At 52.8% G+C, this 14,938-nt stretch overlaps 1 protein-coding gene across 2 annotated transcripts in view; it reads right to left on the reverse strand.

Moving 5' to 3' along the window:
* ADAMTS2 (ADAM metallopeptidase with thrombospondin type 1 motif 2) overlaps positions 1 to 14,938 on the reverse strand; it is a 216,554-nt gene that overhangs the window by 137,983 nt on the left and 63,633 nt on the right. For both annotated transcript variants that reach the window (XM_059175887.1, XM_059175886.1), the window contains exon 3: positions 7,451 to 7,610. In XM_059175887.1, coding sequence (XP_059031870.1) covers positions 7,451 to 7,610 — 160 coding nt within the window. The remainder of the gene's footprint in view (positions 1 to 7,450; positions 7,611 to 14,938) is intronic.

Here is a 14,938-nt window from a genome sequence, read left to right on the forward strand (position 1 = left end):
CTGGAGACATCACGTCTCTTCCAGAAACATCCCAGTGTGCTGTGCTGAGGACCTGCAGAGAGCAAGCCACGCAGAGCCCACAGTAGAGGGGACAACCAGACACACTGCTCTCACTAATTAAACTCCAGACGCAGCCAGAGCAGACACGGCTTTACTCCCCAGCCGCATGTTATCTGGAAAGCAGGCATGGTTACCACATCCCAAGGAAAAGCTCTTTGGGGGACATTGGCAACACAAACATAAGGGAAGGAAAGGAATATCAGTTGATTGTGTCTGTGGAAGAGAGAGCTACAGAGCAGGGGCAATGAGGGCAGAGGACCTCAGAGTCTAAATCACACGGATGGCTAAATGGGTAACAGCAAGCATGGACCAGGCATCACGCAGGGGACGAGATGAGAATGGGTTTGTCCAACTCCCACCGCCATTACACCTGTTTTACAGATGAGTAAACTGAGGCACCATGGGGTTGAGCACAATGCCCAGGAAGGTACACTTGACCTCTACACTAAGCCACCTGGCTCTTCTGAGAACCACCCCTTGCATCTGAGTGAGGGTCACACCCAGGCCAGAGTCAAGCCGGTGACCCCACGTAGCACTCATCATCTGTTCAGGATGTCCCAGGGAAGATCAAGTCTCTCCTGGGCCAAATTCACTTTGCCAGCTCCACCCCTGAACAAGATCCCACAGCAATTCAGGAGGAGACAGTGAGGGAGGAGGGCAGGCCAGAGACACAGAGACAGCTAAATTTATGTCTGAGGAGAGCAGCTGAGCACGTGGGCTTTCCTTGGCAGCAGGGGTGGGAGGGGTGGGGGGGGGGGTGGGGAGCACATCTGGCAAGTCTTCACCACGGTTGTGCCTCCCCTCATAACCCACCGGACAGGGCCCCCATCTGCGGACCCCAGGCAGAAAGCGCCCCTGCTCGCTGACAGCTCCGGGCACCCTCCCAAGTCTGACCCCAGACAACTCCAGGCCTCGGAGAATGTCCAGCCTCGGCTATCCCCAGCGCCAGCCCCCGCCCACCCCTTCAGCATGAGGCCACGTCACCATGCTGGCATCTCCTCCAGCCGTCCAGGGGGCCGGCTACGGAGCGGCGGGAGTGCTGAGGCCTCTGCCAAGGGTGCTCTCAGCTCTGAAACATGCCTCCCATAGCACAGAGCCGGGCCAGCTGCCTTGGGTTTCACAACCAAGCACTTGTCCTTGGGTTTCCTATTGTCCCTGAGCTGTAGGCACAGTCCAGGGGCGGAATGAGGAGGAACTGACAGGGCCCCAGGAATGGAGCACCAAGGCACCCAGACTTTTGCTGCACCTCTGAGCTGGCTGGGTGGGGCATGGAGCCAAATCCGGTGTGAGAGCCCCCAGGTCACCACCCGAGAGGGCCAGGCCCAGGTACAGGGCTCCAGCAAGCAGTTCAGGGACACAGAGAGAAGCTCCCAGACACAAGCCAGGCTGGGGCTCAGGGTGCAAAGCCAACCAAGGGCCTCTCTCCCCACTCAGACAGAACCCCGGGCTTCATCACTTAGATACCGTGAAGACTGAATCACGGCCCCCAGATGGCCACAGCCTCAACCCCAGACCCTGTGAGTGTTGCCTTTATGGCTCAAGATACTCCTCCAGAGGGAACCAGCCTTGCTGACACCTTGATTTTAGCTCCTTTAGGTCTGTTTCAGATTTTTGGCCTCCAGAACTGTAAGAGAATAAACCTGTGTTGTTTTAAGCCACTATGTTTGTGGTAATGTGTCTTGGCTGTCACAGGAAACTGAGGTGGACGTCAACAGCTATGAAGAGGAAAGCCTCCCCAAGCTGGCCTCCAGCCAGTTAGCACCCCTCCACACCTTCTGCAGGCCTCAGCCTCTCCCCTATACCTCACACCTGCTGCATCTCCAAGGTAGACCTGGTAAGGTACCTGCCTTTAAGTGGAGCCTTGCCCACCTCCCATCCGTGGCCTGTCCTGATAGTACTCCATTCTCTCTCCGGTCCCCCGGACTCCCTGCCTCTGGCCTGGACCACCAGGGGCTGGCTGTGACACAGAACTCCCTCTCAGGCCCCTTTCTGACCAGGGCTGCCCACTGCCTGCAGGACACCATCCACCCTCTGGAACATTCCAGGCTGCAGGTCCCAGCATCAGCTCTGGCACCCTGGCTCCTGGCCCTGCATGCCTACCTCCAGTGTCACTCCTGGGATAGCTCCTTCCTGACTCCTCAGAAGCCTGGAAAACTCCTACCTGGCTCAAGCCAGTGTCACGGGATGGAAAGAAATGTGCAGTGGGTCAGCAGAGGAAAGACTGTGGGCCACCGGATAGAGAGACTGCGGGCCGGCCACGTGGAGTAGCTACACGGAGCAGCACACAGTGCCAGCACCCCATCGGCTCTCTCTCACTGGCCTCCCTTGGCAGAAGCAGGGCAGAGCACTCCCGGGGGTGGCATGCCTCCTCTGCCTGCCAGGGAGGATGCCGCAGCCTGACAGCAGCGGGCAGAGGCTTGGCACAGTCTGTTTCCGAGGAGGAGGCAGCCAAGGTCATGGGTACTGAGCTGCCTAACTTCTCTTCCTTCACCCATGCCCCAGTGCAAGGCAGGGTGGGAGGGCACAGTGGCCCATAGGGCAGTTCTGTGAGACAGGAAATAGTCCCCTAGCAGGAGCACAGAGCCCCACCCACCACGGCCATGCCCTGGGGCTTCAGGAGGCCTAGAAGAGCAGCCCCCACTACAGCACTTCTGCCTCTGCCTCTCACAAGCACAGGTGGCCAATAGGGCCTTGTTTTATTTGGCTCATATGGTGCTTTTTTAGCATTGTAAAGCAACATTTCAAAATCATGAGGGTTCCCATAAAAGTTCTGATGTCTGGATGCTCTTGACCATGAGAGGATCACTACCCTAGCCCCATACTCCCACCAAGTGATGGTCAGGGGAGCCGAGGAGGGGCTGCCCCCTGGACAAGGCTTCTAGCTGGCCCTGTGCCCACCACGCTCCCGCTGTTTTCCTTTCAGTAGAGACACATTCTCTACTCCCATTGTTTATGTCAAAAGGAGGGAGGTAAAAGTCAGGCCACTGTCCTTGCTGGCATGGCCAGCTGCATCCTGCCAGCCCTGGAGTTTGTGGCTCTTGGAATGGCACGACTGTCTGGCAGTGGCACCATGTATCTAGCAGGGAGACCACGTGCCCAGCTCATCGTGGGGACCTGCAGGCTCCTGCACACAGCCAGGCCCTTTGAGTCTGTAGCCAGGCCAGCTCTGTGCATGCTGTCTGGGGCCAGCCCGACCACACCATGGCCCAGGCTCTCCAGGCCCCACAGTCTGGCTGAAAATGATGAGGACCCAGCAGAGGCAGAGGGAAGGGGCCCCACCTGAGCTGCACCTGAGCCCTGCCCCCGGAGAAGGGCACCCACGCCTCCACAGATGCGCATCCCATTCACAGCACAGCCAGCTGTGCATGGGTGGGTTGGGTCACTTCCAAGTTGAGCTGACTGGTGGCCCCCAAACATTCCTGGGACCTAAGAATGTTACCTTATGGGGCCAAAAAAGGGCTTCAGACGTGATTAGATCACAGGTCTTGAGATCGGAGGAGATGGTTCTGGATTATTTGGATGGGCCCTGGATACAATCACATACATTCTTGTGAGCAAGAGGCTGAGGGAGGGTCACACACAAGGAAGATGCAGTGTGACCAAGAGGCAGAGACTGGAGTGATGTGGCCATAAGCAGCCACCAGAAGCTGGGAGAGGCCAGAACAGATTCCCCTACAGCCTCCAGAAGGAGCACGGCCCTGCCCACACTTGACCTCTGCCCAGTGATACTCATTTCAGACTTCTGCCTTCCAGAACTGTGACAGAATAATACACCGCAGCTGTCTTCAGTGAGCCAGCTGGTGGTAAGACGTCGCAATAGCCAGAGAGTAGGAGGCTGTGACATGCCAGGGTCCCTGTGCAAGTACGAGGCAGGGCTTCCGGCCCAGACTGGGGCTCCTCTCCCCACATCGGCCAGCCCTGGCTCCCCCTCAACCACCTCAGACAGGGTTGACAGATGGCAGCCAGGTCAGGGCTCAGGCACAGGCCCAGCACTCCAAGTGGGGCCCTGTTCATGTATGTGTGCAAATGCAAACACATACCTACCTACACACACACACACACACACACACACACACACACCCCAGGAAGGCTGATGGTACTTGGTCCCCCAGCACCATATTGCCCTGGATATAGGGCTAACTCCGAGTGGGGACAGACAATGGGACACGGTGTAACCTGAGAGAGGCCTGGCATGGAGGTCTGGAAATGCCTCAACCACCTGTCCCCAAAAGGCCACCCTGGTCCCCTTGCCTCAGCTCTGCCCTCCTGTCCTGGCTGGGCTCCTGGGTCCAGCAGAGTGGAGCAGAGACACTTCTGCCACATCTGCAGGGCCATGAGAAGAGAAAAGGTGCCCCCTCCTCTCCCTCAACCCTTTGCCCACCCTGAAACCCTAACCTGTGGCCCAAGAACAACACTGTTATACACTACACTGCTCTGTGCACACACTGGGCCCAGGCCTGAGTCTGTGAAGACATGTGAATACATTTGTTTCCCATCCACCTCCCCGGGGCAGTCTGCAACCCAGCAACTGACCTGATGATGGACATTATAAGTGATAACAATTCTTTGAGGCTAGGTGGACCCCCAAGATCATTCCAGGAAGGCTGTTGGTTGCTCAAGGAAAATGGGACAATGTGTCTTGGACTCTGGAGGAGCCATGTGGGACACACCCACCAACCCCTACCAGGCACCCCTAGCCACAACCCCACACCCAGCCAGAAGCCCACCTCCCAGCCCAGCAGGTCCAGAACAGATGTCTCCCCTTCCCCAGAGGACCCATCCTACACACTGCCCATCACAGGGGTTTCAAACCCGCTTCCAGGAGTTGCCTTTGGGGAGGGAGGAGGAAGCCTCAAGTCCATGCCTCCTGCTCATTTCAGCCACAGCCACAGTGATCTATCAGGGTCCCCATCAGAATTCACCAAAGAAAAGGACTTTCCGGCACACACACACACATCCTAGGGTTCTGTGCCCAGCACAGAGCAAACAGGCCCAGCCTAGGACACTGCTTCTACATATCTCCTGGCTTCACTCTGGGCCATAACAAGGCCCAGGCTAATGGAAAGCTGGACCCATCTGAGGTCACCATGGGCCCTCAGCCCAGCCCCAGCATAACATGTCTGGACCCCCTCCAACCAGTGAGTAGGCCTCGGCCCAGAGCTGGGTGGAAAGGGACATCGAGGGAGAAATGTACTCTTGGGTGATCAAGTCACCTACATAGGATCATGCTGACACTGGGCGCAGACATCACAGAAAGGGGCCTTGGCCCCAGACCCTGGGCCTGCGGCCTGGCCCTACCAATCACAGCCCACAGCCTGGAGCCTAGACACCCACGGCCCAGGCCTGAGGCCCAGAGCCCAACCCCGAATACCTTCACTGTACCCCACCACCTTCCAGCACCTAGTCTCCAACCTGTGCACCATCTACTTTTTTTTATTCAAAGTAGGCTCCACACTCAGCAAGGAGCACAACATGGGGCTTAAACCCACGACCCTGAGATCAAGACCTGAGCAGAGATCAAGAGTCAGACACTTAACTGACTGAGCCACCCACGCACCTCTCCCCAACATCCTCTAAGGCCACTGGTTTCTGAGGTTATTCTGAGTCTGAAACTCCTTTCCTGCATTCTGAGTTCCAAGCTCTCACCAGCAATAGGTGGATGGCAGGGGGAGGGGAGGATGGATTTAACAGAAGGTCCCAAAAGACCAACAAAATCCTAAGTAATAAGGTAAGGCCAGCACAGCCACGGGGGAGGGCTGCCATGTTTAGGAGACGGCACCACATGGAATTTGGGATCAGAGACCACCGTGGGCACCTGGCAGCCCCTGTTGGCAGATGCCACCTCACCTACCTAAGTGGGACCCAGAAGCACCAAGCCCAAGACCCAAAGTGGCAAGCCTTCAGCTCTCTGAGACACAGGCCTTTCTAATCCCACTGGACAGAGAAGGCAGAAGCCAGAGGCCCAAATGTGCCCAAGGGCAGCCAGCCAGTGTCGGCCTGACCCCTGATCTGGAGCACCTCCACTGCCCCCACTTTCACCCCTATCCTCACCCTACTTGGTGACTCTCTATTCCTCCCCCTGCAGAGAAGCCCTAGGGTAGGAAAGAGGCAGGAAGGCTGAGGCTGAGGAAAGCCTGGCAGATGGGCAATTCATCACCTGGGAAAAAGGATCTGCCCAAAGTATTGATCGGCTCTAGACAGCGCTGGGCTTCCTGATGGAACAATTTCTGTGCAAAAGTATCTGACACCACTCCTTGAAATTAGAATGATGCCCTGCCGGCCTGCACCCAATTTATCTGTCAAGCTGGGAAGTTAGACAGAGAGACCTAAAATAAATGAGCCAGGGCTGCTTGGGGGTGATGGGAGTGCCCCAACAAATCACAGCATGGCTGGGCTGGTCTGAGGGGACCTCTGGGGTTCTCAGCCAACATGCAGGTGAGCCTGACCCCAGACCTAGGCCTCCAGGCCCTGCTGCTATCACCTGCCCTGGCCACCTGCAGCTAGGGGGCCAGCACCAGAGGCTGAGGGCTGAGCCCAGCCCTTAATGACTGGGCATAAGCAAGGCAGTCCCATCTGGTCCCTGGGGCCCAAGGACCATCAGGCCGGCTAGGACCATGGTCTGACCCCAACCTGGCCTCCCTGCAGCCTGGAACCCAAGATCCCAAGAATGCAGGGGAGGTTTGGGCTTGAGATCTCAGAGGCTGCAGCCAGGGGCTATCATCAAGTCCACCCAGAAGCTCCTTCCATGCTCCTGGGTCCAGAGTGCACTTTGGTTCTAAGTCTCAAAAGGGGAAAAAAAAAAAAAAAAAAAAAAACCATTTGAGTCTGTGCACAGGCTGCAGAGGCCATGGGGGCACCTCTGGGGTCTTTGTCATGCACTTCCTTCCCCTTCCTCCCTTTGACACATGTCTCTAAGAGGAAGCAGGGTCTGAATAGGGCCAGAGGACAGCTTGGGGCCTTTCTCTGTGAGCAACTAGGGAAGGGTGGTCAGTCGTGATTGCAGGGAAGGTCGTCTGCACAGAGGAAGAGGAAGGCCATGTGAGACCAATAAACATCTTCTTTACAGGCACAGGATCAGAGACATGGGCAAGGGACACGGGCCCAGGTGCAGGCCTGCTCTGTGCTTCCCCTGCTCCCCGACACTGGCTGGACCTCAATGGGGCCTCTGGTCAGCCTCCACTGCCAGCTATGGAGGTCCCAGACCTGCCAGCTTGTCGCCCATGTGCAGTGACAGCAGAGCCCCCCCAACCTCCCCGGCTTTGCAGCACCCCCACCATTCCATGTGGTCAATGAGAGCAGGGCTCAAGCTCGGCCTAAGACCAGGCCTCCAAAAGGGGTGCCTGGCATCTCCAGGGGGACAACTGGGGCTGGGCTCACCAAGCAGCCTTACCTGTGTCCAGGGCCTGTGGTCCCCCCAGAGGAGGGGGCCTTGGGGTGGGTGGCCGGCGATATACCACATGCACACGGCCCTGCTCAGCCTCCTTTGCCGCCAGCCCCTTCTCCAGGGGCTCAATGAAGAACTCCTCCTCCTCCATACGGATCAGGCCAGCCTGCAAGGCAAAAACGAAATGGTTCAAATTCCCAGAGCACAGCAGACCAAGGATGGGCAGCAGCAAGGAGGGTCCCAGGGGACCTCCCACCAGACGGACAGGACCAGAAGGATCTTTCCCAGCATCCCTGTTAGGCAGGCTTGAACTGGGCCATGGAGGCCACAGACAGGGGATCGCAGAGGTCCCTTCTGCAGAGCTCTTCTAGTCTCTGAGCCCTGGATGGTGGTAAGCCCCATCAGGGAAGAAGCTCTACCTGAGCCATTCCCAACCCCACCCCCCAGAAGCCCAAAATCCAAGACAAAGGCCCAAGCTGCCAACTGGGGACTGAATTTGCCATAGACATGTTCAGGTTGACCCACACAGTATTTTCAAAGTTCTAAACCCAACACTCAAAATTATGACATTTCATGTTTCAAAACTGGAATTCCAGTTTCCCTTGCAAAATACAGGCTGACTGGGATGCCTGGGTGGCTCAGATGGTTAAGCATCTGCCTTTGGTCCAGGTCATGATCCCAGGGTCCTGGGATCGAGCCCTGCATTGGGCTCCTTGCTCAGCCAGGAGCCTGTTTCTTCCTCTGCCTTTTGCTCCTGCTGCTTGTACTCTCTCTCTGACAAATAAAATCTTAAAAAAGAAAAAAAAAACATTTAAACAGCAATTAAAAATAACTACATAGAGGTCACAAAACATTAAAAAACAAAAAACACAGAAAAACACAGGCTAACCATAGTGTATGCTGCTGAGCAGTGGACGCCCCGGATGGAGCATGCATCCCTGCAGCTGACAAGAGTCCCTGTGCCCCCAGCATCTATCCTTTCCTCCACATTGGGCACCAGACTCTACAGCTGACCTGCTGCCTCCCCAAGACAGGCTGTAGCCTTTCCCTGCTGGACAGCCCTCACTGGACCCCTGTCGCCGTTGGCTGTTCTATATGTACTCTGGCCGCCAAGACCCTCAGTCTGCCACTGCTCTCCCAGCCTCTGGCTCACACAACTTACCCCCGTGGTTGGTACAGTCCCATCCTGCCAATACAGCCCTCCTCACCTTGGCCATCTGCTAAACTCCCATTCTCTCTTCAACACCTGGCTCAGATCCCCCCAACTGCCACTGCCCCCAATCACAGGTGCACAGCCTTACCCTCCCTTGGCCCACCAGTCATCACTGCCCTGGCTAGCTCCCATAATTTTGATTTTCCATCTATTATCCATAAACTGATGGTCTCACATTGGGGGCCACCACTATGTCGACCTACAGGTGTATTTCCTTGGGATCATACATTTAGGACCCACTCGGGTTTTGGGGGGATTTTTTACCCATTTTATTGGGATATGACTGACATGTAACAAGATGTGTATAGTTAATGTATACAACTTGATGAGTCTGGGAATGAGCACACACTCATGAAACCACCACCACCGTCAAGGGCATAAACATATCCACCTCTCAAAGTATCCTCTTACCCCCTTTACCACCATATTCTTCCTGGTCAGGACACTTCATATAATATTGACCTCTCAGAAAATTTTAAGTATGTGATAGAACATTGTTAGCTATAGGCACTGTGCTATATAACAGATTTCCAAAACTTACCTGGTATAACTGAAATTCTGTACCCTTTGACCATTACTTCCCATTCTCCCCTCCCCCCAAACCCTGGCAACCACCATTCTATTCTCCACCTGCTAGGAGTTTGAGTGCTTATTTCAAGATTTATTTAGGGGCGCCTGGGTGGCTCAGTGGGTTGAAGCCTCTGCCTTTGGCATGGGTCGTGATCCCAGGGTCCTGGGATTGGGCCCTGAGTCAGGCTCTCTGCTAGGCAGGGAGCCTACTTCCCCCCTCTCTCGCTGCCTGCCTCTTTATCTACTTGTGATCTCTATCTGTCAAATAAATAAATAAAATCTTTAAAAAAAAAAAAAAGATTTTATTTATTTATTTGAGAGAGAGAGAGACAGAGAGAATGTGGTGGGGAGAGGGGCAGGAGAGGAAAGAGAGAATCCCAAGCAGACTCCCCACTGAGTGGGGAGGCCTACAAGGGGCACGATCCCACAACAAGGAGATCATAACCTGAGCTGAAATCAAGAGTCAAAGGCTTAACCAACTGAGCCACCCAGGTGCCCTGAGTTTGAGTATTTTTGATTCTAACTTTGTCTTTCTGTGGCTAGCTTCTCTCACTTCATATTACATCCTCCAGTTTCATCCATGTTATTCCAAAGGGCAGGATCTCCTTCTTTATGAAGGTATATATAAAGCACATTTATCAACTTGTCATCTACAGATGGACATTTAGGTTGCTCTCATGCCTACTGTAAATAACGCTGTAATGAGTACAGGAGTGCAGATAGCTTTTCAATATTCTGTTTGCATTTGTTGCAAACAGTTGTTTATTTGAGATCTTTCTTTCTTATCATAGGTATTTATCACTATACACTTTCTTCTTAGAACTGCTTCTGCAGTATTATAGAAGTTCTGGTATGCTGTGTTTCCATTTTTGCTTGTTTCAAGATATCTTCTCAATTTCCCTTTTGATTTCTTCTTTGACCCACTGGTTGTTCAAGAATGTGTTGTTTAATTTCCACATATTTATGAATTCTCCAGTTTTCCTCCTGTTGTTGATTTCTAGTTTCATACCACTGTAATCAGAAAAGTTACTCAGTATGATTTCAGTCTTTGGAGAGAGAGCAAAAGAATGAGAGAGTGAAAGCACACACAGAGGGAGGCAGAAGCAGACCCCTTGCTGAGGAGAGAGCCTAATGTGGGACTTGATCCCAGGACTCTGAGATCATGACCTGAGCCAAAGGCAAATGCTTAACTGACTAAGCCATCCAGGTGCCCCTTCACATGTTCTTATGCTACTAATTAGCACACTCTTGTTTCAGCTTGAAGAACTCTCAGCATTTCTTATAAGGTGGGTCTAGTGGGATGAGCTCTCCTCAGCTCTTGTTTGGCTGGTAAAGTATCATGCCTTGATTTCTGAAGGATAACTTTGCAAGATAAAGTATTCTTTGTTGGTAGTTTGTGTTTTGTTTGTTTGTTTGTTTTTTCTTTCAGCACTCTGAATATATCCTCCCAGTTTCTTCTGGCCAGCAAAATGTTTGCTGAGAAATCCACTGAGAGCTTTAAAGGGGCTATCTTGTAGGAGAGAAGGTTTTTCTCTTGCTGCTTTTGAAAATATCTCTTTGTCTTTGATTTTAAACAGTATTATTAGAATGTGTCTTGGAGAAGATCTTTTTAGATTGAAATTTCAGGGTGATCTTCATGAACTTAGATGTCCAAATCTCTCCCCAGGTTTAGGAACTTCTCAGCCATTATTTCTTTAAATAAACTCTCTGCCCCTTTCTCCTCTTTTCTCTTTCTGGGACTCCAATAATATGTAGACTGTTTCTCTGAATGGTGTCTCCTAAGCCCCACAGGCTTTCCTCGTTCCTTTTCACTCTCTGGCTCCTCTGACAGGATAATTTAAAATTATCTGCCTTCCAGCTCACTGAATGTTTCTTCTACATGGTCCAGTCTTCTATTGACACTCTACTGAATTCTTCACTTCCATCATTGTATTTTTAAGCTCCAAGTTTCTGTTTGGTTCTTTTTCATGTTTTCTCTTTGTTCAACTTTTCATTTTGTTATTGCATTGTTTTCTTGGCTTTTGTTAAACTGTGCTCTCTTTAAAGCTCTCCAAGCAACTTTGGAACAATTATTTTGAATTATTAGGTAATTCATGTATCCCCATCCCTTTTCAATCAGTTACTGGGAGTCACCATGTTCCTTTGATGGTGTCACATTTTTCTCATTCTTGCAAAGGTTTCTGTTGACTTTCAGACTTTGTGAACTGACTTCAGGAAGGAAAGACCTTCCCCTGCAGGTGGGAGCATGCTGGGACCTCAGATCTAGTGGGCAAAAGCAGGGCATCAACAGCAGGAGGTGTGTGGTGGCTCTGAGTTGAGGGAGAGGCAGGGTGGGTAGGGAGGACATGATGTCCCCTTGGTTTAGGCTGCTAGGATCCACAACATTGACAACCACATGGTCTTTGGTGAGCATTGCAGGGGTCTGCAATGGCTACAGGCACTCTTGGGGTGGCACTTCCGAGGTCCAGTGGCTAGGGACCAGGGAAGGCAGTGGTGGTGGCCAGAGTTGGTGGTATGCACACACTCAGATGTGGGGACCAGCTGCAGGTGTCTGTGTAGTGGTGAGGTCTGGTTGCAGTACACATGTGACAAGCACCAGGACTAGCAGCAAGAACCAGAGACAACTACAGTCACACCAGCAGTTACCAATGACCTGGCTATCCATGTGCATTCCCATGGCTGCAGGGTCTTACCATGGGTCCACAAATGGCAATGGAGGTTGACACCACGTGTCAGGTCAGTGGAATGCCTGTGCACAGCTGGAGGGGCTAGCCCTGTGTTTACCTAGCCATGAGGGGTCAGCCATAGGGTCTAGGCTGGTGTTTTGCACTCATGCAACCACAGAGACCTGGGAAGGCTACTGATGCAGATATCATGTTCAAGGGGATGGGAGGAGGGAGCCCGAGGGATTCAAGCAGCTAATTTCCATGAACATGAAAGCCTGTGGGGTGAAAACTCAGCAGGAAAATCTGCAGGGGTTCGCAGCAGCTGTGTTGGCCATCAGTTTTCTCTGTAGCAAAAGCTGGTGGTGTCCCTTGCGCAGCAGACAACCGGGAACCATGGACACCTCTCATGCTGGTAACCCCTGCCCTTCTTGTTCCTAGCTGTCTCTATACATCTCAGCTTCACTGATTTCTGGATGGGGTGACATGGTTTCTAGTCCTTTGTTTATCACCCAGTCAGAAGCTGAGGAAGCTGCTTGCTTACCCCACTCTCCCTTTCCTGGTATGGGAAACTCTTCTGTGCTGTGGAGTTCCCTCTTGGCACTGAGCAGTGCTGGCCTGGGGGACGAGATGACGTAAACAACATGAAGCCGCCTTCCTTCTCGTCTTGCACTGTTTTTCTCAGGGTTTTTGTTCTACTGTGTTGCTGAAATTTCTTAAGTGGACTCCAGGGCTCTCCCAGAGATGTTGTTTGTGGACAGCTGCCTAATTATTCATCTTTGTTGGGGGATGGAGCCTGAGTCCCCTCCTCTGCCAACTTGGTGACCTCACGCTGAGCTTTTTAAAAGCTTAAATTAGTTGTTCCAACTTAAGAATCAGAGGATTTCACATAAATGACCAGATTTTCAAATTCTCTCAAAACACTGGAAAATCCAGCAGTTCCTGTTGCCCATCTGACACACTAGCTGAGCTGGTACTGGCCAGGAGTTCCCTCAGGTTCTCCTCTTGAGCCTCCAGAGAGAGCACAACCCTGCCAACACCTTGACTTTGGCCTCTAGACCTGTGAGAGAGTTAAGTTTCTCTTGTTTTCAGTAATGTGTTATATCAGCTGCAGGAAACTAATACAGAGTCCCAGTGGGCAGTGGGAGGAAGGAGGTAGCCATTATCTAAGGGGCACAAGATGAGAGAAGCAGGAGAGGTAGCCCCGCTGAAGACATGGGTTTTCAGCATCTTGGGCTTCCAGGGAAGGGGTCCTAGATACAGAGGAAGTGTAGGAGCCAGAGCTATGGGGGCCAAGACTGGGGTGCCAAGGTCACCAGTCTGTGGGAGGAGAGAGAGGAGGTCAGGCCCAAGGGAACTCTGCAGGACCCCACACTCTGATTCATGCCTAGATCACAGGGTCCTGCCAGGCCACGCAGGGAGTGAGCAAGTGCTTGCAGATGAGTGAATAAATAACCCCAAAACAATGGGACATGTCCTCTGAGACACAGACAGGAAGGGCTGGGACACCATGGGCCATCCCCTTCCACCGCCATGTGGGTGAGGTGGACAAGAGCATCAGTTACTTCCTCTCTAGTGCCACTGACATCTCCTGTGTTTGTGGTTTGGGGGCAGATTAGTGTCTCAAACCATCTTATTAACAGAACCCATTCAAGTACAAGTAGGAATGGACCACAGCGTTCCGGGATCCCAGCACCATTGCTCTCTGGCCAGGTGACCTCAGCCAAGACCCAAAGGCCTCCTGGGCCTATAAACAGAGTTGGCCACCCTTCCCCCTCACATGGCTGCTGCAGGAGCACATGCAGCCTGGGCTGCAGAACAAGGGCATAGGTGCTCTGCAACCCACGTGATGACATCTATCTGCTTGCTCTCCAAATGAGAGAACTGAGACCGAGGGGTGCTGGGGACATACAGGGTCTAGGAATGAGACCCCAGCCCCAGGTGGAAGGAGCATCTCCTGGGTGGGCTCCTGGGCCAGACCAGGCCTACTATGGCAATTAGGGCAGGACAACAGGACATCAGCAAACAGCAAGGCAGTTCCCTCAGTTCTTCCCTCATCTGGAAGGACCCTTGCATCCCAGGCTGGGGGCCATCTATGCCACAGGCCTACAGCACTGGGGTTTATTCTGGAGGGACCCAATGTGGCAATAACACAGAATTCAATCTGGTGAGGAGCAGCCCTCTCTGGCCTTGGAGATCCCAGGACAGCTAGAGATCTCCCTCCATGCCAGGGCTCAGGCTCTCCTCCCTAGCTGGCCTCCAGGCAGACTGACCCAAGGACACGGAATCTATTGGATGCTGTCTTGGGCCTTGCCAGCGTCAGGAAACCAGGGCCCTAACTGGCCCAGCTGCCCAGCAGGGACCCTCCCAAATGCCCATCTGAAGGGCACTAAAGCTCACTGAGATCAATTTGAAGTATGATGCCAGGTTACTCAGTTTTCCTCACGAAACCAGAGACCTCTAACTGACAGGACTCACAAACGGACAAGTCAGACATTCCTCACTGGCATCAACCCCATCAACCCATCCCTTTCAGGTATGGTGGGATGCAAACACGGATGTCAGAGTGATGAGCATGGGTGGCCCCTGCCCCAAGACCAGTGGCTGACTGTGCTGAGTCCAGAGGCTGACCATCTGAGACTGCACAGCCCTCCCACCTCGAAACCAGCACTGCTGGCCCAGGACCAGTGCATGACTACCTAAGACCAGCACTGGGTTACCCATCCAGACCATTGGCCAGAATAAGCCCGGTGAACGGCTCTTCAGAAAGCAAGTGGGGTTGATTTCCTTGCCTGATCTTTAAGAATCTTAATTATGCATCTGTCTCAAAATCTGCAAAAGACAACTGACAAGAGAGCAAGGTATGGAATGTGGGCTCTGTTTTACGGAGTTTTTTTCCAGGACTCTGATTTCCCTGCTGCCAGTAGCAAGTGTCTCTGTTTCTACATGAAATTTTTATTAATAAGAATCTGTTTCTTCTCCCCTTTTAATAAATATGAAAGAAGTCCCTGAAGCACACTGGTCTGAAGGGCACTTAGTCAGGAGCCC

This window comes from Mustela lutreola, chromosome 5 (assembly GCF_030435805.1).
Source record: "Mustela lutreola isolate mMusLut2 chromosome 5, mMusLut2.pri, whole genome shotgun sequence".
In the NCBI taxonomy this organism is placed as follows: Eukaryota; Metazoa; Chordata; class Mammalia; order Carnivora; family Mustelidae; genus Mustela; species Mustela lutreola.